This window comes from Molossus molossus, unplaced genomic scaffold, assembly GCF_014108415.1.
Source record: "Molossus molossus isolate mMolMol1 unplaced genomic scaffold, mMolMol1.p scaffold_m16_p_14, whole genome shotgun sequence".
Taxonomy (NCBI): Eukaryota; Metazoa; Chordata; class Mammalia; order Chiroptera; family Molossidae; genus Molossus; species Molossus molossus.
In genome coordinates this window covers 32,511,331-32,536,923 of record NW_023425349.1, presented here as the reverse complement: position 1 = coordinate 32,536,923, position 25,593 = coordinate 32,511,331, and the positions used below count along the sequence as shown (strand labels likewise).

Here is a 25,593-nt window from a genome sequence, read left to right as displayed (position 1 = left end):
CAAATAAAAAATACAGTACTTTCTGAGGCCTAGGACTAGCTCATGACAGGTTTTAAAGCATTTGTGACCGACAAGCGTGTCGTCCTCAAGGGCCTTTTAGATGGGCACAAAGTTGCCACTGGTTACACATAAGTGAGCTTTGCATCACTATACAGGTATATAATATTCCCATCAGAGGGTATAGGAAATTTAATTAAATGCTTCACAGAGTTTTACAAAAATTGCTAAAAAAATTTTTTTGCACTTCAATTTTTAATTTTTACATGTGCCACTTTTAACATCAATTATAAACTACTTTCTGACTGCATTACTCAGCCCTAAGGAAGAACATGGTTAGGGGACCGCATCCCTCTCTGCAAGCGTGCATTTCACTCAGATATGCAGCAGGACTAGTGCTACACATACTAGTTCTCCACTGAGTCATCAAAAATTTGCAAGAGCCATCAGGCTGCCTGAAGCCTCAAACCCAAGGACATTAGCCTTCAGCCAAGAGATTTTAGTTTCTGTCTTACAACTGGCATCAGCATTATCTCAAGAGGTCAGGGTTAGAGCAAAGTGCTGGGAAGACTGCTGCTCTGCCAGCGCAGGCAGGTAGTCTTAGAATGTTTGTACAGGTGGCTGGACTGACTGAACCTCTTGCCGCACTTCAGGCAGGCGTAGGGTTTTTCACCTGTATGAACACGGATGTGCTTCTTACAATCTGTCAAGGTCAGAAAAGTCTTGCAGCAGATTTTGCAGGCATACTTGCGAGCTCCCTCAACAACCAAGACGTTGTGCTCTGATAAGGCCTTCTTGCATTTGGACAAGACATCAGCAGATGCCCTGGTCAACTGTGGAGGACCAGGCTGGGAAGGATGCCCATTTTCAAATGAGGATGTGGCCCCATTCATCATTAGTTGGGAACTGGCAGAGTTTTCTGGGATCTGTGAACTCCTGACAGAAGTTACAATTGGCATTTTGGGAGCTATACGGCGGTAGTATGGAAAGTTACTGGCCTTTCCTCTTGAGGAACCCATCATTACCCTGGAGAAGGAGGAGTGGAGGCCCAAACCAGACCTGGAAAAATCCATCCCAAACTGTTCTCCTTGATAGCCTGAAGTCTGCACACATGGCAGGCCCATGGCTTCCTGCATAGGCCTAGCAAAGTGGGAGTCTGCAGGCTCATTGAATGGGTTTTCCACATGAGAGCCAGCTGCCGAGGAGGGCCCACCCGCAGGCCCAGCCTCTGGACTCAACAAATAAGGGGCCTCACACTCTAGCCTGCAGTCACTAGTGGTGTTTGGAATATTATCATCATTGGTCTGATTTGCACTAAAGTTACTTCCTCTACTCTTGTTAAGAAAATTTGAAATGCTAAAAGTGGACTTATGATCTAAGTTATTTGTGACTTCCAAAATATGGATGTCACCTACCCTGTCAGTGCTAGACTGGGGATCTGAAAAACTCCGATCACTGCTTTCAGGGCTGAGGTCTATTTTCTCAGCACTGACTGTAACTCCTTCCACTTCAACAGATTCGCTGCCTTCTGCTTGTGAGGTCACATCGCTTACTTCATCCTGAGGCTCAGGAGAGCTCAAGGGCTCAGATTTAACCACCACTCTCATGTGTTCCTTCTCACCAAGGCCAACCTCAGGATTTTCACACTGAAAACCACTTTTTTCAGTTGCAGCTTCCTGCTCAAAACTAGTCTCAACCTGAGTTGCACGAGAAGCCATGGACAACTGTGCCATGTTGCCAGTACTATTGTCAGACTGGCTGGGCACCTGGGCATCTTCTTGAGCACCGAAAGACTGGTCAAAGATGATGGCATTGTCTTCTTGGTTGTCAGTCATTCCATCGGCCTTAGGGTTATCCACAATTTTCAGAGAATCTGGTGAGAAGAATTCCTCTCGAGAATGAACCCCTGAAGGCCCGTTCTCCGGTGTAACATTGGAAATGGCAGACTCATCCATGGCAGGTCGAAGGCGCTGTCTGGCCCTTTCCTCTGCAGACTGCTTGCGCTTATGAAGGCGTCTCATGGGGAAAGGCGTCCGCTGGTCCAGGTTACTACGCATGGATGAGCTCATGGGGGCCGGTTGCTCCTCGCCACTCTGGTTGGAATTGAGGGCTGAGCTCACGATGCTTAGTCCCAGCTGCTGCAGCATAAAGAAGCGCTGCATGCGGGCGCTCTGTTCCTGTACACGCTCACTGGGGGGAGACATGGGCAGCGTCCTCGTCGTTAAGTAATGTTTACATGCCTTAACAACAGAGTTCAAATGCAGGTGAGAGGCTGCCAATAAAACATCCATAACATTGCTCTCCCCCAGCATGAGGGTGGAGGTATACATCATGTCAATCAGTGCGGCAAAGGCCTCTGCTGTCACTACCTCACTATCTAGCTGGATCATGTTCATAGTCTGATCTCCCTCTGCCACTGAGAACAAGGCTCGAAAATGCGTGCTGCAGGCTGCCAGTACGGAGCGGTGGGCTTTAAAATGTCTGTTCCCCACTACAATGACACAATCACAGAGCTGGCCATGAAGTCTTTGGTAGTTCAGTTGCTGGAAGATCTGTTCAAAGTGTCCAGGAAAATCCATGATCCTATGGGAAAACAGAGAAAGAGTTAAGAATTAGAAAAGCTTAAAACAAAGCCAGAGCACAGAGGGTGTGATGAAAAGAGAGGTGTAGATGGCCAAGCTTGGATCTGTAGAAACTTATGATGTTTTTGATAATGGGCACACAGACTAAAAACCTGTCAAACAAGGAGCAAATACTGATTCAGCTACAGCCCTGGAGACATGCACACATATGGGATCAGCTACTGGTTGTTTACAGGCTCCCTTCACTCTTCATATGACCCACTTTTAACACTTAGGGCCCAGTAGAAAAGACCAACATGTGCCCTGGCCGGTTTGGCTCAGCGGTTAGAGCGTTGGCCTGCGGTCCTGAGAGACCCGGGTTCGGTTCCCGCTAAGGGCGCGTACCTTGGTTGCAGTTTGTCCCCAGCCCTGGTCGGTTGTGCGGGTGGCAGCCACTCGGTGTGTTCCTTTCACATCGATGTTTCTCTCTCTCTCTCTCTATTCCTCTCTCTCCCTCCCACTCTACCTGAACAAAAAATGGAAAAATGTCCTCGGGTGAGGATAAAAAAAAAAAAAAAAGACCAACATGTGAATAATAGAATATCTACCCCCACAGAAGTTAATTTGAGTTCTGCATTCCCTAAGGACAATGAATAAATTCCAGAGTCTTTCAATAACCTTAAATAAGTGGAAAGGGTAAATAAATATTAGTGGGGAAGACTTCTAGTTATAGATGGTAGTAGACTGCACACTTGAGCATCATGCACCTAGAGGTCACCAGTTCGATTCCTGATCAGGGCACATGCCCAGGTTGTGGGCCCAATCCCCAGTGGGGGGCATGCAGGAGGTGGCCAATCAATGTTCTCTCTCGTCTATGTTTCTATCTCTCATTCCCTCTACCCTCCTCTCTCTAAAATCAATAAAGAAAAAACTTTTGTTAATTAACTAAATAAATAAGTAAAGGTAAAAATCCACAAGGAAAAAAGGAATGGGAAATAAATATCAATAGCATTTTGGAAGCTGGTGAACAGGTAAATGAATGATTGCTAACTGACTTAGCATACCCGGAAAGCTAAATCATAAACGAGCAGTGGATAAAACACCATGACTTATATGTAGGCTCCCCATCTACCCAGAGGCTTAGGAACTGGTTGCCAAGGTACCAGGGGAAGTGGAATAGAGGTAATACTAAGATAGGAGGACTGGATGGAAATCTATTAAATAAAAAAATAATCCAATGGAAGCTCTGTGCCTGTGGGACAGAAAAGGTAAATCTACAGAAACAGAGAGTTATCTGGGGATGGGGATGGGATCACAGAAGGGCTGCAAATGGGAAGAGGTAATTTGGGGGGAAGAGAGGGATGTTCTAAAATTAGATTGTGGTGGTGATCAAACAACTCATAATTTTCTAAAAATATTTGAATTGTACAATTAAAACAAGGAATTATATGGTATGTATATTGTATCTCAATATAACTAATAAATTATACTGCAATAAAAAAAATGGGGAAAGAGAAAAATGAGATGAACAAGATCTAGACGAGGGAAGCATGAAAGACTAACTTTCCAAATGGCATTTCAACCCAGCATACTAGTTTAAAAGGATAATGATATTCTGTTCAATGCCTTTCTTCTTCAACAAGCAGCAGAAATATGATTATCTGAGCAAAAACAGCCTTCTTATTTTTTGAAATGTCAGTCATCTTGAGTGTAAAAAGAAACTACCCCTTTTCTGCAAAAGGTCACTCACTAGAATGCCACCTCTAATGTTCAATCTCCGCTTTCTATAGAAAAGGCATAAGTAGCAAAGATATTGTGGTCCCAGAAGCACCATTTTACAGAAATTTCCAAGGCCTAGAGACCTTTGAGAAGAGCCTCCTGAGGTAGCTAAGCATGACCCCAACAAAGGCAGAGGATGAAATAATACGGGAAGATAGGTAAATCATTTAACTTTCCGTGCACCTAAAGATTGTCGGCCCTATACTAGATGCCCTAACACAGCCCTGAAGATCAACTCAAGCTCTTTTCAAAACACTTTAGGGATGACTGGAATATCCTGCTATGCCTTATTGTCAGGCCACCTTCAGGGCAGTACAAAGGCTAAGGCTTCTTTTCCTCTTTTTTTTTTTTAATCCTCACCAGAGGATATATTTTTACTGATTGTTTTAGAGAGAGAAGAAAGGAGAGAGAAACATCAATATGAGAAACATTAATCTGTTGCCTCCTATATGGTTGCCGCAACCTATGTGCCCTGACCAGGAATAGAACCTGCAACCTCTTGGTGTACGGGACAACACTCCAACCAACTGAGCAACCCGGCCAGCGCAAGGCTTTTTCTCTTATGGGGCTCTGGAAGTTGTGAAACTAACATGGTGACAGAGATGATCAAAACCTAGAGAAATGCCTGTTCTCTAAGTAACAGAGTGCAATTATCCATTTAGAGATACAGTACTCCAAACTAATTTCTCCTTAATGGCAATATTCTTTCATTGTAATATCACTTAGTCATTTATGATCATTTGGCTTACCAATGGAAATCAAATCCACCAGATCAAAGCTAATCTTAGCTATAAAACTGGTTAACTGGATTATTTAACTGTCCTTTCCAATATTAAGTGTCAGAAAGCACCTCAGTATAAGTCAGAGTCCTTAGTGAATACAGTAGTGTCCACTCCACTGATTTAAGGAGAAAGAGATTTATAACTACAGGAGGTTGGGAAGCTCACAAAATCTCTAGGAGGATGGGAGAGCTATACTCGAATGCCCCAGAGCACCCAACCACATTGTGGAACCATTCCAGAAAATTCATTACTGCCACTGCCACCTCTATCACCTGCAGTTTTGCATAGATCTTGCTCTGGATTAGCTGCTCAGAAGAGTAGTTACCACTGTACCTTCTAGACCAGCACTGTCCAATAGAGCTTTTTATAGTTATGGAAATCAACATTGTTGCTATGCTGTCTGCTAGTCATATGTGGCTACGAGTACTTGAAATGTGTTTTTTTGTTTTTGTTTTTGAGATTATCACAGATTCACGTTTTATATTTTTAAAGGTCTAAAAACAGTTTGACCTCAGTATTGTAGGCAGAATTCAGACACAGACAGACCTGGACTCAGATTCTGGCTTTATTAGTTCTGTGACCCTAGCCTGGTTACTTAGCTTTTCTGTGCCTTAGTTTCCTTAGCTAGGAACTGAACTTCTAATTTTATTTAATTTAAATGGCTACCATATTGGAGAGTTTTAAATGCTCAATATGGTTCCATATTGCTCACATCTGTATCCAACTCCTCTCAAGTATGTATGACCAAGGGAACCTAGTTCTGAGATCAGATGAGATCGGGCGCATTCAGGGTGGTATGGCCGTAGACGGAACCTAGTTCTTATATCTGTACTGTAACTATGATTCTACCTTGGGAAAGTGAGCTCACAATTTGCAGACTATCCAAATGTAAAGGAAGGGGTGTTCAAACGATTCTGGGCAGCTGTAAATAGCAAAAGTCCACTACAATGTTCCCTCTACATGCATGTAATGTGCAGATGATTTTGGAAATGCATAGCTGTACTGGGTAAGAGGTGATCATCTAGAAGTGAAAGAAAGAACCAAAACAGCAGAGGACCAGAATAACTGGTATTACAATACAGATGTGCAGGCAATGCAGACATCTTCAACTAGCATTTATGAAACCCTGATTCCTCTTCTATGGGCTTGATAAGAAACTAGTGTAAAATTTAAAAAGCTCTGGGAAATTAAAAACTGAGAAAATTATAAAATATGTATGTTATTTTATAATAATAATTACATGTTAATGTACACAACTTTTATTAAAAATATATTTTCCCCTCAAAATAATGAGTGGCACTGTTTCGCATTTTTGCATTAACATAAAACATCTGGATTCTCACATTTACTTGTGCACTCAGGCAGTTGCAATATCATACATCACATAGCCTCTGGAAAACTCCACTCTTCACTCATGGAAGAATGAGAGTGAAAAAGGCAAATAAGTCTTTGTATTATTATGAAAATAGTTTTGATCACAGATCCCTTGAAAACAGGGGCCCCATGGGTCCTTGTACTGTACTTTGACACCTGCTAATCAAATGAAAATTCTAACTATACTGGGAGGATGGAGGTGAGGAATGTACATTAAAATGTACAGACCAAACTAATAGAATTATAAAGAGAAATTAACAAATTCATTTTAAAAATTCTTCTCTCTAACCAAGGGAAAGTCAACAGTCTAACTAAAAAATTAAGTAGCTCCAAGCATATAATTTAGTATATGTATACAAATATCAAAATTGGCCAAGTGTTGAAAGTGGTAGCCGTGGGGAAGAGAAAATGGAAAGCAGAGAAAGGCTAAGGCCTGGTGTTTTTCTTAACAAATCTTATAAAACTATTTGATTCTTTAAGTGATCTATACTTAGCAAACTACATATACTTTTGGTATAATTTGTTTTTAAAATCTAAAAGGCATTGGTACCAAACAGTTTTATAGGAAATATCTATTAAATGCTATGGAAAAGACAATTCCTGTTATTTAAACTATTTTAGGAGAGCAAGCTTCCAATGATCCAAATATGAAATAGTTACTATATCACATGCCATGCAATGCAATTAAATACAGTATATACTAATCAATATTTCTGAATGAATAGATAAGGGTTTTACAGAGAAGGGCACTAACAGTTTTGCTGTGAGTGCACTAACAGATTTTTTTTTTTTTTTTAAATTCTCACCCAAGGATATTTTTCCATTTATCTTCAGATAGAGTGGAAGGGAGAGAGGGTGAGAGGGTGGGAGGAAGGGAGGGAGGGAGGGAAAGGAGGGGAGGGAGGGAAAGAGAGAGAGAGAGAAACGTTGGGAGAGACGCATCAGTTGGTTGCCTCTCAGACAACCCCAACCAGGGCCGGTGACTGAACTGCAACCGAGGTACAGGCCCTTGACTGGAATCAAACCCAGGACTTGTTGGTCCACAGACTGACGCTCTAACTGCCTAGCTAAACTCACCAGGGCTAACAGACTTTTAAGAGAAGCTATTTAATATCCAGTAATACATGCATAACTCAAGGTAAAAGTGCAGCCATGAGTTAAACCAAATGAGAAATACAGCTGATGCACAGCATTTTTAAGCATGTTTGGTCATCCCAAAATGCCACACCCAGGATGAATTGGAAATATCAGGCCATTACTATGATGCCCAAAAGTGATTCCAAAGACCATGAATATGAAGAAGGCTTAGATTCATACCATCTTAGGTAAGGTTCCCCAGAAGCAGACCATGAGAGAAAGATTTAAGTGCAAGTGATTTATCCAGGAGGTGCTCCCAGGAGAAACTGGGAGTGGGGAGCCTGAAAGAAAAACAGCAGCAGCCAAGCAAGGGTGCGATTTGGGGAAAATCCCAGCCTTAGCCTGGTCTAGCAGGGGAGCTCTGGAGTATAAAAGAGTTTAAGCCACCTCAAGGCAAAGGAACTGGTCTTTTATAGCCCTGCATTAGTCAGTCAACAGCTAAGAGCCTCTCCAGGGAAATGGAAACTGCCAGGCAATTCCCTCTCTCTGGGCCCATGCACAAAGTGATGCCAGTCACCCAAAGACCTAGTCCTAAAAAGAGTCACAGATGCAAGCCATTAGAAACAAAAGCATACAGGAGCTGCACAACGGGTGCACAGAACCAGTAAAAGGGATCAAGGGGATCTGGTTAGAGCCCAGACAGTATCTGCTACTCACACTTGGTGATACTAAAGAATAAAGTGATGTGTAACACTATAGACAAACATGCTACTTTCTATTAGGAAAGGACATTTTTGTATATATACTTAATATGTTTTATTCCCAATCCTCCACTGCCATCCCAAAATTATTAAGTCAATGAGAAATCTCAATCAGTTCTTTGATTCTAAGATGCCCCTTTGCATTAAGTAAGATGCCCCATTGTAGTAAACACTGTTTTAACAAGTCATTAACAAAATAATATACCACAACATACTTTCTCAATTGAGCTTTCTGACATAACTAAAGAAATCTAATTAATTTGGTCATTAAAATACAGCTAGCTGTAGTTATAATGGTCTGTCCGTTAAGGCTTTGTCTTAAAAGCATCAGAACATAACTCTGGCTTACTTGAGCAAAATATATCTGTACCTAAGACAGCAAAGACTTGGGAAGGTGAAGAACCAGACAGCAGTCAAAGGAACTTTGAAGGATTAGGAAGCAAAATCCACAGTCACACTGGTAGTAGGCAGAGTCTCCTTCAGCTACTGCCTCTGCAATACATGGTCTCCAACATTTCCTTCAGTATGGACATCACATGCTCAAAGTTCTAGGGAGAGCTCCTACACAGTGAGCTTAGGGACCCACCCACCCCCACTTCTGATTGTGCTGGGAAAGCAAAGAGGAAGGGTCTTTCTTTCTGTTTTTATTTTATGTAGTGGAAGGCTGGTTGCTGATTTATCCACCTAACAAATACAGATCAAAACCAATGAGGGAGATCTAAGTTTAGCTCTGATGGTGGCCAAAGCAATACCATAGACAATGTCCTGATGATATCAACACCTTGGGATCCAGCCCTGATTGTAGTTAGCATCACTGCAGGACTCCCTACTTCACAAGCCAATGAATTCCCCTTTTCCCTTAATATGGTTTATGTTAGATCTCTGTCACACTGTGAGGCTCAAATCATACTCTCAGAAATACCTAAATAACACAGCTATCTTGAAACCTTTTGGATCTAGAAGAGGTATTTTTTTTTTTTTTTTTTTATATATCCTCACCCGAGGACATTTTTCCATTTTTCATTCAGGTAGAGTGGGAGGGAGAGAGAGGAACAGAGAGAGAGAGAGAGAGAGAAACATCGATGTGAAAGGAACACATCGAGTGGCTGCCACCCGCACAATCGACCACGGCTGGGGACAAACTGCAACCGAGGTACGCGCCCTTAGCGGGAACCGAACCCAGGTCTCTCAGGACCGCAGGCCGACGCTCTAACCGCTGAGCCAAACCGGCCAGGGCTAGAAGAGGTATTTTAAAAATTCAGTTAGCCCTGGCCGGTTTGGCTCAGCGGTTAGAGCATCGGCCCGCGGACAAGAGAGACCAGGGTTCAGTTCCCGCTAAGGGCACATCTCAGTTGCAGCTTGTCCCTGACCCCGGTTGGGGTCATGTGGGTGATAACCACATTATGTGTCTCTCTCACATTGACATTTCTCTCTCTTTTCCTCCCTCTCTCCCTCCCACTCAATCTGAAGATAAATGCAAAAATGTCCTCGGGTGAGGATAAAAAAAAAAAATCAGCCCTGGCCGGTTTGGCTCAGCGGTTGGAGCATCGGTCTGTGGACCAGAGAGTCCACAGGGGCACTGCTAGGGGCACATACCAAAAAAAAAATTCATTGGAGAGATATAAAATTTGTGACTCTGCTCAGATGGAAGGTAATTATAAATCAAGATCAGCTATTCAAAACTCAAACAACTCTAGCAAACTCAGAGGTCCAGGCTAAAAGTTATAAATGAGTTCATGCTGAAAAGATATGTGTTGTACCAAAAGCTGTCTGTCTAAAGCCTTCAAACCAAGGAAAAAGACTTCAGGTCTCTTTAAAAGATTTCAAAACATGACTCTATGAGTCCATAGAGCTGTAGGAGAAACGGCAAGAAATCTATCAATGTGTAACTCTGTCTGACCCAAAGCAAGTATACACTACAATATTTGTTAGCTGCAGGAACAGACTTTTAGGAAGTTCCAAACTAAATATAATTAAGAAAATACACTTATACCACTGCTCATTACATTAACATGGATGATCAAGAGTTGACTGTTTTTCTCAACAAATTTACTTTCCTAATAATGCTTTACTTAGAATAAAAAAGTTAATTTGTGTTCCAGGAGAACAAGCCAGTTACTAGCACATTTTAAATGATTTGATTTATATACTGACCTACCCACATGCTTTTCAATGTACTTAGTTCATAAGAAAAAATACACCCACACTCAAACATCCTCTACTACCACAGCAAGTGAATTGCTGCCTATCTGCCAGGCAGGACCTGCAAAGTTGCCACCAGTAGGGAAGCAACTTAACATTCTAAGAAACACTTAATATTCAATACCCCTAATCTAAATACAACTTTAGCAAAAAAACAAAAGAAGTTTTCCTCCACTTGAAAGATGATACAGATAAAAAATAAATGTAAAAGAACAAAATTAGGCAGTCAAGCAGTATAGGACTTTTGACAGGGCTCCAAGTCCTAGAGTCTTGGAACATTCATCTATTGTTCTGATTTGACTAAGTGGAAGTCAGGAAAGGCTGGGACTAGGTGGGCACACACATAACCAAGGTTAACCCCAGGTACCAGATCTGTCAGCCTGACTAATTTCATAATCCCTCTAGTTCTGCTCTGTCAGGGCTGGTTCAGAAACTGGACTGATGTAAGTCTATGAAAAAGGGAATCCATCACCCTGGCCAGTTTTGCTCAGTGGTTAGCACATCGGCCTATGGACCGAAGGGTCGCAGGTTCCATTCCTGCTCAAGGGCACGTACCTCAGCTGCAGTTTCCATCTCTGGTCCCCATTGGGGTCATGCGGGGAGGCAACCAACTGATATGTGTGTGTCGCTCTCTCCCTCCCTCCCTTACACTCTATCTAAAAATCAATGGCAAATTATCCTTGGGTAAGGATTGAAAAAAAAGGGAACCCATCAATGACTAAAGGTGAGCACCACTGGGGAAGTCAAGCTAATGCCAGAAGCCCTGTCTCTCCCTATTCTCCAATTCTCTCCGACTTGCCATCTTGTTTTCCAGTTCAACATTCCTGTTGCCCTGACCAGTGTGGTTCAGTGGTTAGAGAGTCAGTCTGTGCACCAAAGGGTCACGAGTTCGATACCTGGTCACATATCTCAGTTGCAGGTTCCATCCCCAGCCCTGACACCCCGGTCAGGGCGTGTGTTGGAGGCAAACAATCGATGTTTCCTTCTCTCTCTCTCTCTCTTTCTCTCTCTTCCCCGCCCCCCTTTGTTCCCCCTTCCCTTCCACTCTCTGTGAAAATCAATAGAAAAAATATCCTCGGGTGAGGGTTAGAACACACACACACACACAACAGAAAACCTTCCTGTGGACTAGCTGACCTACAACTTCGTAACTCAGTTTAAATAAGAAAAGGTAATAGTGCCCTATTATATTCCTAGTGCAAACTCACAATGTTTGTTTTGTTTTTACTAAAATAGCTTGTTGAGGCCAGGGACTATATTCTGTCTCCCTCAAAATGCCTAATATACAGTTCAGTAAATTATTTGTTGGATGAACTTTGGCTGTATGTTGATGAACTATAACACCATATTACTCAGTAGTCATTTTTCTGAGAGCCTCAATTCTAATAGCCAAAACCCAGAAAGTCTCAGAATATCCAAAATAATGATCAAAATCTATGTATAAAAGATTTCCTCATAGGAAAGTCCCTCAAGCCCTCACACATTCTTTTGTTTTAAACAAACAAAATTCAGATTTTTCTAGTTTCCTGAGTGAAGATAAGTAACAGCAATTCTAGAATATGGAGAACTGGCTGCAGATTGACAGCTGTAAAAAGAGACTGCTGACCCACTAAAGGAGAAGAGACCCAGCAACTTGGGAGCCGTAAAGATCTCAACAACCCTGGAAGGTGCTGAGTGGAACAGAGATTTATATGGCATAGTCCTGTCACAGATACTTAGTAGAAACAAGACATACACAAATAATCATTAAGTGCCACATAAGTGATAAAGTGTACATGGTAGCTCGAAGGCAAAGGTTATTTCCAACTTCATGGTGACACTAACATAGCTAGGTATTGGCTTGGATTAGGAGAAAATGATATATAAAGTATATTCTAGATAGAGGTAAAGGTGGGGAGAGGTTTGAGGTGGGAGAAGCTATGTAACCATTCTGGCTAGAAAATAGGTAAGGGTAGGAAAAGTAGGTATTGGATAGTGAATACTCATAACTGATGTTAATGAATACAGCAAGTCATCAGAAAAGCTTGCATATAATTTTGAACTGAAGACTATCATCACTTTTCAGATAACTTATATAAAAAGTATCTTCAAGTTTAAGCACAGTATCAGTGAGGGTTGTTTGTAGCAACAGAAACTCATTCTAGGTAACTTAACCAAAAAGTAACTTGCTGAAAGGTCACTGGTTTGTTCACAGAATTAATGGTAAAGCTGGACACTCGAGCTTGAACTGGGCTGTAGGAACAACCTGGACACAGCCACTACTACAAGAATACTGACTCAATTGGGGATCTACCCTTCCTTTGTCTTCATTATTGTTATTTAGTCTTTATTTATTTTTTAATCTTTATTGTTGAATGTATTACAGATGTTCTCATTTTTCCGCCATTACCCCCTCCTCCCCCCTCCCGCCCCCCTCCCACCTTTTCCCACACTATTGTCTGTGTCCACTGGTTATGCATATAAGTTCTTTGGTTTATTTCTTCCCACCCCCCCAACCCCTTTCCCTTTGAGGTTTGTCAGTCTAGCAATGAATTTGTACTTCTTAATCCCTTCACCTTTTTCACCCATTCCCCCAAACCCCCTCCCATCTGGCAACCAACAAAATGTTCTCTGTATCTGTGAGAATGTTTCTGTTCTGCCTGTTCATTTTGTTTGTAGATTCCATTGTTGATAGATATGTATTCACTGCCATTTTGTTTGTTCATATATTTTATCTTTTTCTTCAAAAAGACCCTTCATCATTTCATATAATAATGGTTTGGTGGTGGTGAACTCCTTTAACTTTTTCTTGTCTGGGAAACTCTTTATATGGCCATCAATTCTAAATGACAGCTTTGCAGGATAGAGTAATCTTGGTTGTAGGTTCTTGTTTTTCATCACTCTGAATATTTCTTGCCACTCTCTTGCCTGCAAAGTTGCTTTTGAGAAATCAGCTGACAGTCTTATGGGAACTCCCTTGTAGGTAACTAACTGCTTTTCTCTTGCTGCTTTTAAGACTCTCTCTGTCTTGAACCTTTTGCATTTTGATGATGATGTGCCTTGGTGTGGGCCTCTTGGGGTTCATCTTGTTTGGGACTCTCTGTGCTTCCTGGACTTGTATGTCTGTTTCCTTCACCAAGGTAGAAGTTTTCTGCCATTATTGTTTCAAACAGGTTTTCAATTTCTTGTTCTCTCTCTTCTCCTTCTGGCACCCCCAAGATGCGAATGTTGGCATGCTTGAAGTTGTCCCAGAGGCTCCTTACACTATCCTCATTTTTTTGGATTCTTTTTTCTTTTTGCTGTTCTGATTGGGCGTTTTTTGCTTCCTTATATTCCAAATCAATGGTTTGCTTCTTGGATATATGTACTCTACTATTGAATCTGTGTAAATTATTCTTTATTTCAGTTAATGCCCCCTTCATTTCTGACTGTGCATCCATCATTTCTGACTGGTCCTTTTTTATGCTCTTGAGGCCCTCACTAAGTTCATTGAGCATCCTTATAAGCAGTATTTTGAACTCAGCATCTGTTAGGTTGGTTATCTCCATTTCACTTTGTTCTGTTCTTTCATTTGAGACCTGTTTGTCTCCTAATTTTGGCTGCCTCCCTGTGTTTGTTTCTGTGTATTACTTAACGAGAGGTATGGGGCTATCTGAGAACAGATGCTGCTTGTTTGAAAGAATTTAGGAAAACCTGAAGCAGGATCCAAGACAGGCCAATCCTATGCTTAAGCAACTAGCAACAGCTTGGGTGGGCCTAAAAGTTGGGTGGGGCAGGGCCTCAGGGAATCACCAGGGCGGGGCTACCAGTATGAGCCAGATTGCTGGAGTCCCAGATATGGGGACTGTCTGCCGCCCCAGGGAAGGGCTCACCGAAGGAACAAAGGCCTCTGACAGCACGTTTGTCCAGAGAAAACCCCCTCTCCAGCCCTCGCTCCAGTGCCAAACAGCTCAGTTCTTCCCTGTATGTCTCTGGCGCCCCTCGAGCTGCATTCTCTCCAAGCTTAGAGGGAGTGAGTCCGATAAGTCCGTGCACGGGCCCTTTAAGGAGCTGCCTGGGGCTCCAGCTGCCTCAGCTTCCCTGAGCCTCAGTTCCTGCTGGTTTTTCCAGCCAGAAGTTATGGGGACTTCTCTTCCTGGCAATGGAACCCTGAGCGGGGCGTCTGGTGTGGGATGGGGACCCCTCAGTCCTCAGGGAGGACCTTCCCAGCCGAGGTATCCTCTGATTTTTATCTGCCACACGTGGGTGTGGGACCAGCCCATCTGCCTCCTCCCCTCGTACCAGTCTTGATGTGGCTGCTGCTTTAATACCATAGCTGTAGGACCTCCATTCAGCTTGAGTTCAGGTGGTTTTGAATGATGGTTGTTCTGTAATTTAGTTGTAACTTTGATGTGATTGTGGGAGGACGCAATACTGCATTTACCTATGCCGCCATCTTGACTAGAAGTCGCCTGTTATTTAGTCTTGATTCTTGAATACATATATGTCTTTTTTGATATTATGTAAGGTGAAATGGGAAGTACACTGGAAGTAATTGTGCTGCATATTGAAATAAGATGTCTCAAGGAAAAATATGTGTGCAAGCAGTACTCATTGCTCTTTTCATGAAACATTTTTAGTTGGAAGAATGAATGACAAACTAATGTTATTCAGACTTGAGTATTTGCCAGACATTTTCTTGGAAATGAAGAAAATGAGTTTGTCATTTCAAGGAAAATATCTTACAGTATTTCTTGCTATGATAAAACCTGAGCCCTGGCCAGTTTGGCTCAGGAGTTAGAGCGTCAGCCTGCGAACCAGAGAGGCCCGGGTTTGGTTCCCGCTAAGGGCATGTGCCTCGGTTGCAGTTTGTCCTCGGCCCAGGTTGGGGTCATGTGGGTGGCAACCAGACTATGTGTCTCTCTCACATCGATGTTTCTTTCTCTCTCTTCCTCCCTCTATCTGAAGATAAATGTAAAAATGGCCTTGGGTAAGGATAAAAAAAAAAAAACTTGAGTGTTCAAATAAAAATTAGAATTCTGAAAAATCTGTGTTGGTCACCATGAGCTTGACAGCTTCCCATTGTCCAAACCCTTCTAATGATATTAGTGATATTAATAAAATGTGATTTTTAAAAATATTGTATAATAAATGTGTCAACATTTGAAAGAGATCTGCATAACTCAGTGAATCAACATTTTCCAAGTGACTAATGTTGTAACTATGATGTTATGTTACAAAATAAGGTATGGGTAAAAAAAAATCCATTCAGCCCTGGCCGGTTTGGTTCAGCGGTTAGAGCGTCGGCCTGCGCTCTGGAAAGACCCGGGTTCGGTTCCCACTAAGGGCACGTACCTTGGTTGCAGTTTGTCCCCGGCCCTGGTTGGGTGGTGTGGGTGGCAGCCACTTGATGTGTACCTTTCAGGTCGATGTTTCTCTCTCTCTCTTCCTCTCTTTCTCTCCCACTCTATCTGAACAAAAAATGAGAAAATGTCCTCGGGTGAGGATAAAAAAAAAAATCCATTCAAAGAGCAAGATATAAATTAATGTATTTTAATGTAACAGAATATGAAAAGTTCATTGATATAGTAGTTTCAGATTTTACAATGTAACTAACCTGTCTTCCATTAAACTAGACATTAAACAGATTTTCAAAAAATATAAAACAATGCAACTCTGAGCGATCCCAGTGCACAGATGTTGGTTTCAAATATCACTCGCTAATAAAAGGAACCAGGCCTCCTTGGAGAAATGGCTGATTCTAGGACTGAAGCAGGAAATGTATAAGATAAGCCTGCAGAATCCTATAGTGCCAGAAAGTAAGGAAGTGCTTAAAACAAACAAACATGATAATGGAAATATGTGAAAGTGACATAGGGTCCAACAGGAGAAAGTGCTCTCAAGGCCAAAGCTGGAACGGTTTGAACAAAAAAATAAATAAAAGTATTAGATTATAACCCAAAGTATAAAACAAATATTCATAGGTCCATCCTGATATAAATGGTTGATTAGATAAATAGGAGAGAAAAGACAAAGCTCCTGTACAGAAGAATTCCAAGTAATTTATGTAGCTACTCTATCCTCAAGGAGATGGAACATACTCCCCACTCCTGAAGTGTGCACTGTGCATAGTGACTTCCTTCCAGAGTGCAGTACAGAATGGGAGGGGAAAAGAGTAACTTTACAGTGGAGAAATCTGAGAAACACTATCTCAGCAAGGTGGTCAAGGGCAAAATCAATGGTGGTAAGTCATGTTCATAGTATGCATGTTATAGACATCATGTGTTGAAGTGATGAGAACAGCAGTTTCTCTGTGTGGTCTTCCCCATAACCCCAGTCTAATAATGAGAAAAACATCAGACAAATCCCACTTGGACAGTCTACAAAATAAGTGACTAGTACTCAAAACTATCAAAGTCACTAAAAACAAGATAAGGATAAGAAACTGTCATAGCCAAGGAAAACTTAAGGAGACAAGATGACTAAATGTGATGTGTATCCTGGATGAAATCTTAGAAAAGACAAAGGACAAGAGGTAAAAACTAAGGAAACTTGAATAAAGAATGGACTTTAGCCCTGGCTGGTCTGGCTCAGAGATTAGAGCATTGGCCCACAGACCAGAGACCTGGGTTCGGTTCCTGCTAAGAGCATGTACCTCAGTTGCAGTTTGTCCCCGGCCCCAGTTGGGATCGTGTGGGTGGCAGCCACTCAGTGTGTCTCTCTCACATCGATGTTCATCTCTTCCTCCTCCTCCTCCCTCCCGCTCTACCTGAAGATAAATGCAAAAATGTCCTCGGGTGAGAATAAAAAAAAAAAAAGAATGGACTTTAATAATGTATCAATAATGGTTCATTAATTATAACAAACTTACCATACTAATGATAAGACATTAATAACAAGAAAATTGGGATGGATATATGGGAACTCTCTATATTGTCTTCACAATCTTTTTTTTTTTTTTTTATCCTCACCCGAGGACATTTTTTCATTTTTTGTTCAGATAGAGCGGGAGGGAGAGACAATGAGAGAGAGAGAGAGAAACATCTATGTGAAAGGTACACATCGAGTGGCTGCCGCATGACCAACCAGGGCCGGGGACAAACTGCAACTGAGGTACGTGCCCTTAGCGGGAACTGAACCCGGATCTCTCTGGACCACAGGCCGACTCTCTAACTGCTGAGTCAAACCAGCCAGGGCCACAATCTTTTCATAAATCAGAAACTGTTCTAAAAAATTAAGTTTATTATTTTTAAAACTGCCATTTTTTTCACTAAATGTTTTGGAAAATAGTTACTTTTCATAAAAATGTATTATTTATGTTGACATATAATGGGTTTATTATTTTTAATGAATGAATACTTAAATTTTTTCAATTTTAATTTCTAGTATGTTAAACACATAGCTATAACTCACAAAAAAGCTCCTCAGACTCGTCAATTTTTAAATGTATAAAGGAATTCTAAAGTCAAAAGTTTGAAAACCACTGACGTAGTTAAGCTTCACATATGAAAAATGCATGTATGTGGAATCTCTTTAATTAAATATATAGGATAAATGAGGCTTTAGTCTAAAGCTTCATTTTATATATATCATGCTACTCAAGTTTGTGAAATTAATTGCCTAGCATTTTCTCAACAATATTACCTTCCAAGATCATCACAAAATATGCCTTTAACCTGTTACTTTGGTAGTAAGCTGTCAACACACCTGTGCAGTGTACCACACTTAAGTAACACTGTACCACACCATTTTACTTCTATTAGTTGGGTGGTGGAGGCTTAGTTGGATGGGATGAAAGGGTTGAATGCCTACTAAGATCCAGGTTTTTATAGGTACTTTATATAAATTATCTCTTATGGATGACTGTCAAGCAGTGACTGCCATTCCCATAACTAGGACCAACATCACCCAACTAATACAAGACAATAAGTGAAGAAGAGTTATGAACCCAGAACCAACTACAAAACTTCACTTTGCTCTAATGAGAGCAAGCCCCAATCCAGTAAGACATGGGCCAGATGGATGATGACAGGATACTCAGGAGAGAACAGTATGAAGTTACGAGTGGGAGCAGCTAGGAACAAGGATGAGCAGATAGAGGGAGTAAAGGGATGAAGCTGAAAAACAGGGTCAAGGTGAAGAATTGGGAGGGGGTAAGAGTGAAAAGATATATGCGTAAAACAACAGCTAAAGGAGTGAAAATTAGAACAAGGGTTATACAAGAGGAGGCAGAAGGGGCTTTTTTCCTTCCTCTTCTCTTACTCAAACCCTTCCTTACTGTCAATGCCACATGCCACCACCAATAACCACGTTGCTTAGCCTTCACTATGGCCAACAGACCCCAGTTTGTAAGGTGAGAACCAGGATGAGCTTTGCCTTCTCCCACTGCCTCCTGTCACTGGCTCCTCCCTAACTCCATCTTCCACAAGACTGGTGCAGAACAATAATCAGGGATCAGAGCTTTGGGAAGAAGGGGAAGGTGACAAAATACATTCCTGGCAGCAGGCTCACCTGACATATGAGGAAAATCTTGGTCTGCCCAACCCTGTCAGGGAGGTGGTCTGTCAGGGTGTTAGCCCACCAGCAAAGAGTACAGTCTGAAAGATGGGTGTGCCCAAGACAGCCAGTTATATGACAGACTGAAAACACTACATTTAAACTTAAAAAGTATGACATATTTCACTGCTTTATTCTGTTTAGAATTTTACACTCGCACTGTAACTGGCCTAGAAATTTCCCTTTCTTGGGTACTAACTACATTTCCCTAAAACTTAAAATGAATGAATGGTCAGCTAGCTGATTATCTAGATAAAAAAAGTCTGTAACCAGTTAAAACTCTAAAGATCATACAAACTTCATAAAGTTATTTAAAAAAATAACCCTAAGTGGCTTCTTTTAGCTACTTACAAATCTGAAACTGTATCTATTTTAACATCTGTTTAAGAAGTCTACATGTATTTTCCCTCTACTATTTAGAAAATGTTGCCTGCCACCCCTCGGTTACCCCACCCCCACCCCCAAACTTCTCAGCATTTAAAAGAGCTTTCAGGGCAGCTCTGGACTGAGTGCAAGTAACAGAATCACCATGATTCTTCAGAGGCTCTTCAGGTTCTCCTCTGTCATTCATCTGCAATCTCAGTCCATTTGAGGAGGAATATTGGTGTTACAGCAGTGGCATTTAATAAGGATCTCGATCCTGTACAGCAGTGGTTCTCAACCTTCCAAATGCTGCGATCCTTTAATACAGTTCCTCATGTTGTGGTGACCTCCAACCATAAAATTATTTTCGTTGCTACTTCATAACTGTAATTTTGCTACTGTTATATCTTAGGCGACCCCTGTGAAAGGGTCGTTCGATCCCCAAAGGGGTCGCGACCCAGAGGCTGAGAAACACCGCTGTACAGAAACTCTTTGTGGACACGATTAGAGAATACAGAACTAAGTGACAGTCATCTGGAGGACCTGATGATACTGGCCCAGAGTATCAGCAGGAGTTGGAGAGGGATCTTTTTAAGCTTAAGCAAATGTATGGTAAAGCAAACATGAATGCATTTCCTGACTTCAAATTTGAAGATTCCAAATTTGAAATCCTGAAAAAACCCCAGTCCTGAAGAAATGTAAATGTGTCTGGTAATTTGCCCTAAGTTGTACAACTACTGTAATCAGAAGTGTCAGAATAAATATACATTTCAACAACTGTCAAAAATAAGTAAGTAAATAAAAGAGCTTTCATTGCCTTTTAACGCTGACAGATCGAGAGGCATATTTCTTTTCTTTCTTTCTTTTTTTTTAATCCTCACCCAAGGACATTTTTTGTTCAGATAGAGTGGGAGGGAGAGAGAGGAAGAGAAAGAGAAAGAAACATCGATGTGAAAGGGACACATGGAGTGGCTGCCACCAGAACAACACAACCAGGGCCGGGGACAAACTGCAACTGAGGTATATGCCCTAAGCAGGAACCGAACCCGGGTCTCTCTGGACTGCAGGCTGACGCTCTAACAGTTGAGCCAAACCGGCCAGGGCAAGAGGCATATTTCTTAATGAACAAAACTACTTTATCAAGAAAAAAGCCATGCCAATGCTTTAAAGACACTTATTGATGATGCCTTTCCAGTACAGAAAATAAAAAATAAATTCAGTTCATTTTTATATCTAGTTTACTTTCAAAATGGTATATTCCTTCACCTCTGAATCATTTATCAAGTCAATAACTTTCAGCAAGTGACTGATACTTTACCTGCTAAGTTGCTTTTGATGTCCCACTCAAAATAAAAACTACAATGTATGTTACTAAATGTGTTTAGATTTTTGTACCATCTGTGGTTCCTCTCACAGCTGAACCCCCAAACAGTGGGGGTTCTTCCTCAAATCTTCTTTGCAATAGAGAGTAAAACAGAAGGAATATACAATTGAAGGTCTTGCAGTTTTAGAGAAAGACTATTGAGTGGATTTTAAATTATCAACTAATTAAGATGAAGTGAAGTCCTGGCCAGTTTGGCTCAGGGGTTGAAGCGTTGGCCCATGGACCAGAGTCGTGGGTTCGATTCTGGTCAAAGGTATATACCTCGGTTTCAGTTCAATCCCTGGCCCTGATTGGGATCTTGTGGGAAGCAGCCAGTGGATCTGTCTCTCTCACATCGATATTTTCTCGCTCTCCCTCCCACTCTATCTAAAAATCAATGGGAAAATATCCTTGGGTAAGGATTAAAAAAAAAAAAAAAAAAGATGCAGTGAAAAATCAATTACACCGATTAACAATATCATGTTCAGAAGACAAGGGGGAGCAATTAACCCTAATCATATTAAACTTCAGAAGTTGGAAATGAAGCATCTGTAAACTTATCAAGTACACAAAGTAACAGACTACAAAGCCTAATTTCTAAAAGCAGACTAATCACTCAAACATCCTTTAAAGTAAGTAAAAGAAACAAAACAGCCCAGGTCAGTTTGGCTCAGCAGTCAGAGTGAGAGCCCACGGACTGAAGGGTTGTGGGTTCGAGCCCTGGCCCCAGTCAGGGTCTTGGAGGAGACAATCAATCAATGTGTCTCTCTCACATCAATGTTTCTCTCCCCTTCCCTCCCTTCCACTCTATCTAAAAATCAATGGAAAAATGTCCAGCCAGTGTAGCTCAGTGGTTGAGCCTAGACCCATGCACCGAGAGGTCACTGGTTCGATTCCTGGTCACAGGACACATACCCAGGTTGTGGGCCCGATCCCCAGTGGGGGGCATGCAGAAGGCGGCCAATCAATATTCTCTCTGATCAATATTTCTATTTCTTTCCCTCTCCCTTCCTCTCTCTAAAAAAACCAATAAAAAAAATTTATTTAAAAAATCAATGGAAAAATATCCTCGAGTGAAGATTAACAAACAAAAACAAAAAACACAACACTTTGTTAATTTCCATTTATATAAGAAAAAAGTATCACCTACAATAGGATTCCTTCAATAACAAACTTTCTTCAGAGTATAAATTTGGAAAATTAACTGGGCCCGGCTGGTGTGGCTCAGTGGTTGAGCATCAACCCATGCACCAAGAGGTCACCATTTTGATTCCCAGTCAGGGCACATGCCCAGGTTATGGGCCCAATCCCCAATAGGGAGCATGCAGGAGGCAGCCAATTGATGTTCTCTCTCATCGGTTTTTATCTCTCTCCCTCTCCCTTCTTCTCTTTCTAAAATCAATAACAGAAAAATCACTTAAAAAAAAAAGAAGAAGAAAATTAACTGGTTATAACTACAGTGCGTTAATTGGCTACAAAAGTCTTTTAAGTGTACCAAATGCCATTAAATCCTAGATGCTGGAGATTATAAAATGCAATGTATTTTATGTAACTTTAGCAAAGAAAAAAAAAGCTGTCAATTAGGCTATAGCATAATGCTTACTTTTTTTTTTTTAATCCTCACCTGAGGATATTCCATTTATCTTCAGATAGAGTGGGAGGAAAGGAGGAAAGAAGGGAGAGAGACATCTATTGGTTGCCTCCCACATGCTCCCCCCCCCCCCGCTGGATGGAACCACAAACAAGGTACATGCTCTTGACTGGAATCGAACCCATGACTCCTTGGTCTGCCCACCAACATTCTAACCACTGAGCCAAACTGGCCAGGGTGCATAATGCTTATTGATGACATCCTGTCTTCAAGATTAAAATGGGAACAAAATTGCTTTAGAATTAAAAAAATACTGGAATCTTAAACATATCATTCAAATGGTTAGAAGCTCAGAAGAAAAATTATCCACAAAATATAATCTTGAGTACTAAGAAAGTGATCTACCCCTAGTATAATGCAATAAAATTAGTGGTCCAACACAAGTCCTAATCTGTTTGAACTGCCAGAAAGATAAATCAAAGCTTTTAGCAGATATATAATTAATCAAATGAAAGTCATCCCCACCCTGCTGCCCCGAAAATTGGTCTTGAGATTAAAAGCCACTGTTCAGCCCTGGCCGGTTTGACTCAGCGGTTGGAGCGTTGGCCTGCAGTCCAGAGAGACCCAGATTTGGTTCCCGCTAAGGGCACGTACCTCGGTTTCAGTGTGTCCCTGGCCCTGGTTGGTTGTGCAGGTGGCAGCCACTCAATGTGTCCCTTCACATCGATGTCTCTCTCTCTCTCTCTCTCTCTCTCTCTCTCTCTCTTCCTCTTTCTCCCTCCGGCTCTATCTGAACAAAAAATAGAAAAATGTCCTCGGGTGAGGGTAAAAAAAATAAATAAAAGCCACTGTTCAGTGATGAAAATGATGAAAACAACTGTAAAGAGCATAAGTGCACTCAGTAACAGCTGGTCTTTTAGCATGAGAAGTTCACTGCATACTTAGACAAAAGGTGCAGTGTAGTGTTACATTCCAGCCCACCTGCTACACTAACAAAAATTGGCTCTACTAGACAATATCCATATATGAGAAATGTTAAGTACAGTAAAAGAATAATCATATGCTTAAAACTGACAGGGGGGGAAGTATTTGTTTACAACAAATTTATAATTTTTAAAAAGTTGAAAGCTAACATGGAATCAATACCTTGGGTTTTTCTTTTCCCTTCCAAGAAGCTGAGGCAGATTCAAGATTTTGTCAGTACTACAACAAGCTTTTCCATATCTGATTGTACACAAGATGTTAAATCTTACCCACATGGAAAAAATTCAATATAATTCATGCTTAGTACTTTAAACACTAAAATGTTTATATGCATTTTGTATCTAAGGGATTTTTAAAAATTACTTCAACTTCTCATGATAGTCTTTCAACAAAGCCTCTTTTGAGAGTGCCAACCCATAAATTTAGGAAAACACTCCATTATATGCTTTTCTTCCAAATCTTAACCACTTTCAGAATTTTGCTAGAGACACCTCAATGAACCAGAAAACGACTTGCCAGTACCTCCAGCTAACTACACTATGTTTTGACACAACTTTTAGGAAACACAAGGCAGATCAGAAAACAAATTGATTTCAGGACTCTTTTAAAAAGTCCTGGTTCATTTACTCAGCAAAATCCAAGGGCCCAGAACAAGTCTCCAACCAATTAGTCTTACCTGGCAGGGTCATCCAGCTGGCTTGGGTGGCCAGGACAGTCTTCCCAAGTTTGCTGGGATTTCCAGAGGGGGTTAAGGCAGTAATGGGAGGCCCTCGCCTGGTTTAAGGACTTTCTCTAAAACTTCTTTCTTCTCTCCCCACCTGATCTCTCCCCCCAGCCTCTACAATTTTAGCTTATGGCTAACCACCCTCAACCATGGAAATCCTAAGACTTCAGCATAGGAACAGCACGTTCTTCAGAAAACAAACACCCAGACCACCTTTTAAAAATTATCTAAGGCACAAAAGCCCATACCAAAAAATAACAATTCATCAATGCTGAGGAAGGCACAGAATTCTCTTCAACCTCTAAAGAAAGATCCCAATGTACGTAATGTCTTCTATTTACTACAACTGAAAAGTACAAGTTGGGGCAAAAGGAGGTTTACAGTTGTTGCCTCCTCACAACTGTACACGTTATCTTGGAAAAAAATTTTGTTCAATTCTTGAATGTGAACGGTTTCTTACTTCTCTGGTCATTCAAATGAACTAGAACCCGAGCATACTACTCCGAAATCAAGACTTCACCTAAAAGTTTTCCTCTAAATTAAGTTAGAATTTGTATTCTTTTCAGAAATTAGTTTCTACAGTATCCTCCACAATGACAGAATGCAGACTGACTTAGTAACAAATTACCTTTTTTGGACGGAAAGAAACCTGACCTTCAACTCCCCCTTAATCCGCTGTCTCCTGTCTGCAAGGGGAGAAGGACCGGCGGCTGTGCGCGAAGCCTGGGGGGAGCGGGCATTCAGCGGATGCCCGTCAACACCGGAGTCCTCCGATCGCAAGTTGGGCCATTCCCAAACCCTGCCCCACCCCTCCGGGGTCGGCCGCCAGTCCCCGATTCCAGACCGCCTTGGCCTTGCTGTGGTGAAACGAAACCTCGTCGCTCAAGGAGACCCAGGAGGAGGGCGGCGGATCCTCCGGGCGGGCGGTCCGGTGACCTATCCCACCACACCCCGGTAACCAACCTCTTCCGCCCACCAATCCGAGGGGGCAAGAGCCCCCGCCCAACTCCACCGACAGACAGCCTGGCGTCGGGACACCGGGGACGCCTGCGCAGAACCGGCCTCCCATCCTCCGGGCCCCTCCGCTGGGAAGGGTAACAATACCCCCTCAGAAAGACAGACAGGGTAGGAGGAGGGGGGGCTCGGTACGCGTCTGCGCGCTCCCCAGACGCCTTGTCCCGACCCTGCTTATGCCGCCAGCCCAGCGCCCCTGGTGCTCAACCGTCTCCGTACGAGAGCGCCCGCGCGCTACCACCGCTCGCGCTGACAGGGTCTCCTCACCTGAGCCGGGCTCCGCCCCCCTGCTCGCTGGAGAAGGCAGTGACCCTTCTCCGATCCGACTCGACAGTGTCAGAGGAGGCGGGAACGTACAGGCTGGCGTCTCCGTGATGGGATTTCCTCCCCCTTCCGCCCACCCTCTTCGTCCACCCCGCCTCTCGTCCCCCAGCCCTTTCAGCCCTTTCGCCGCCTTAGTCTGAGAACACCGCGGCGGCGGCCGACAGTAAACGGAAGTGACGCAAT

The 25,593-nt window shown here is 42.1% G+C and overlaps 1 protein-coding gene and 1 pseudogene across 1 annotated transcript; one reads left to right on the top strand and one right to left on the bottom strand.

Moving 5' to 3' along the window:
• Positions 1-267: 267 nt before the first annotated feature.
• ZBTB5 (zinc finger and BTB domain containing 5) lies at positions 268-25,593 on the bottom strand. Its single transcript, XM_036261782.1, has 2 exons — positions 25,354-25,593; positions 268-2,580 (listed from the first exon to the last, which is right to left on the bottom strand). The coding sequence occupies exon 2, from the start codon at positions 2,574-2,576 to the stop codon at positions 546-548; it is 2,031 nt and encodes a 676-aa protein (XP_036117675.1). The 5' UTR covers positions 2,577-2,580; positions 25,354-25,593; the 3' UTR covers positions 268-545.
• Positions 19,577-20,102, top strand: LOC118630090 (annotated as a pseudogene).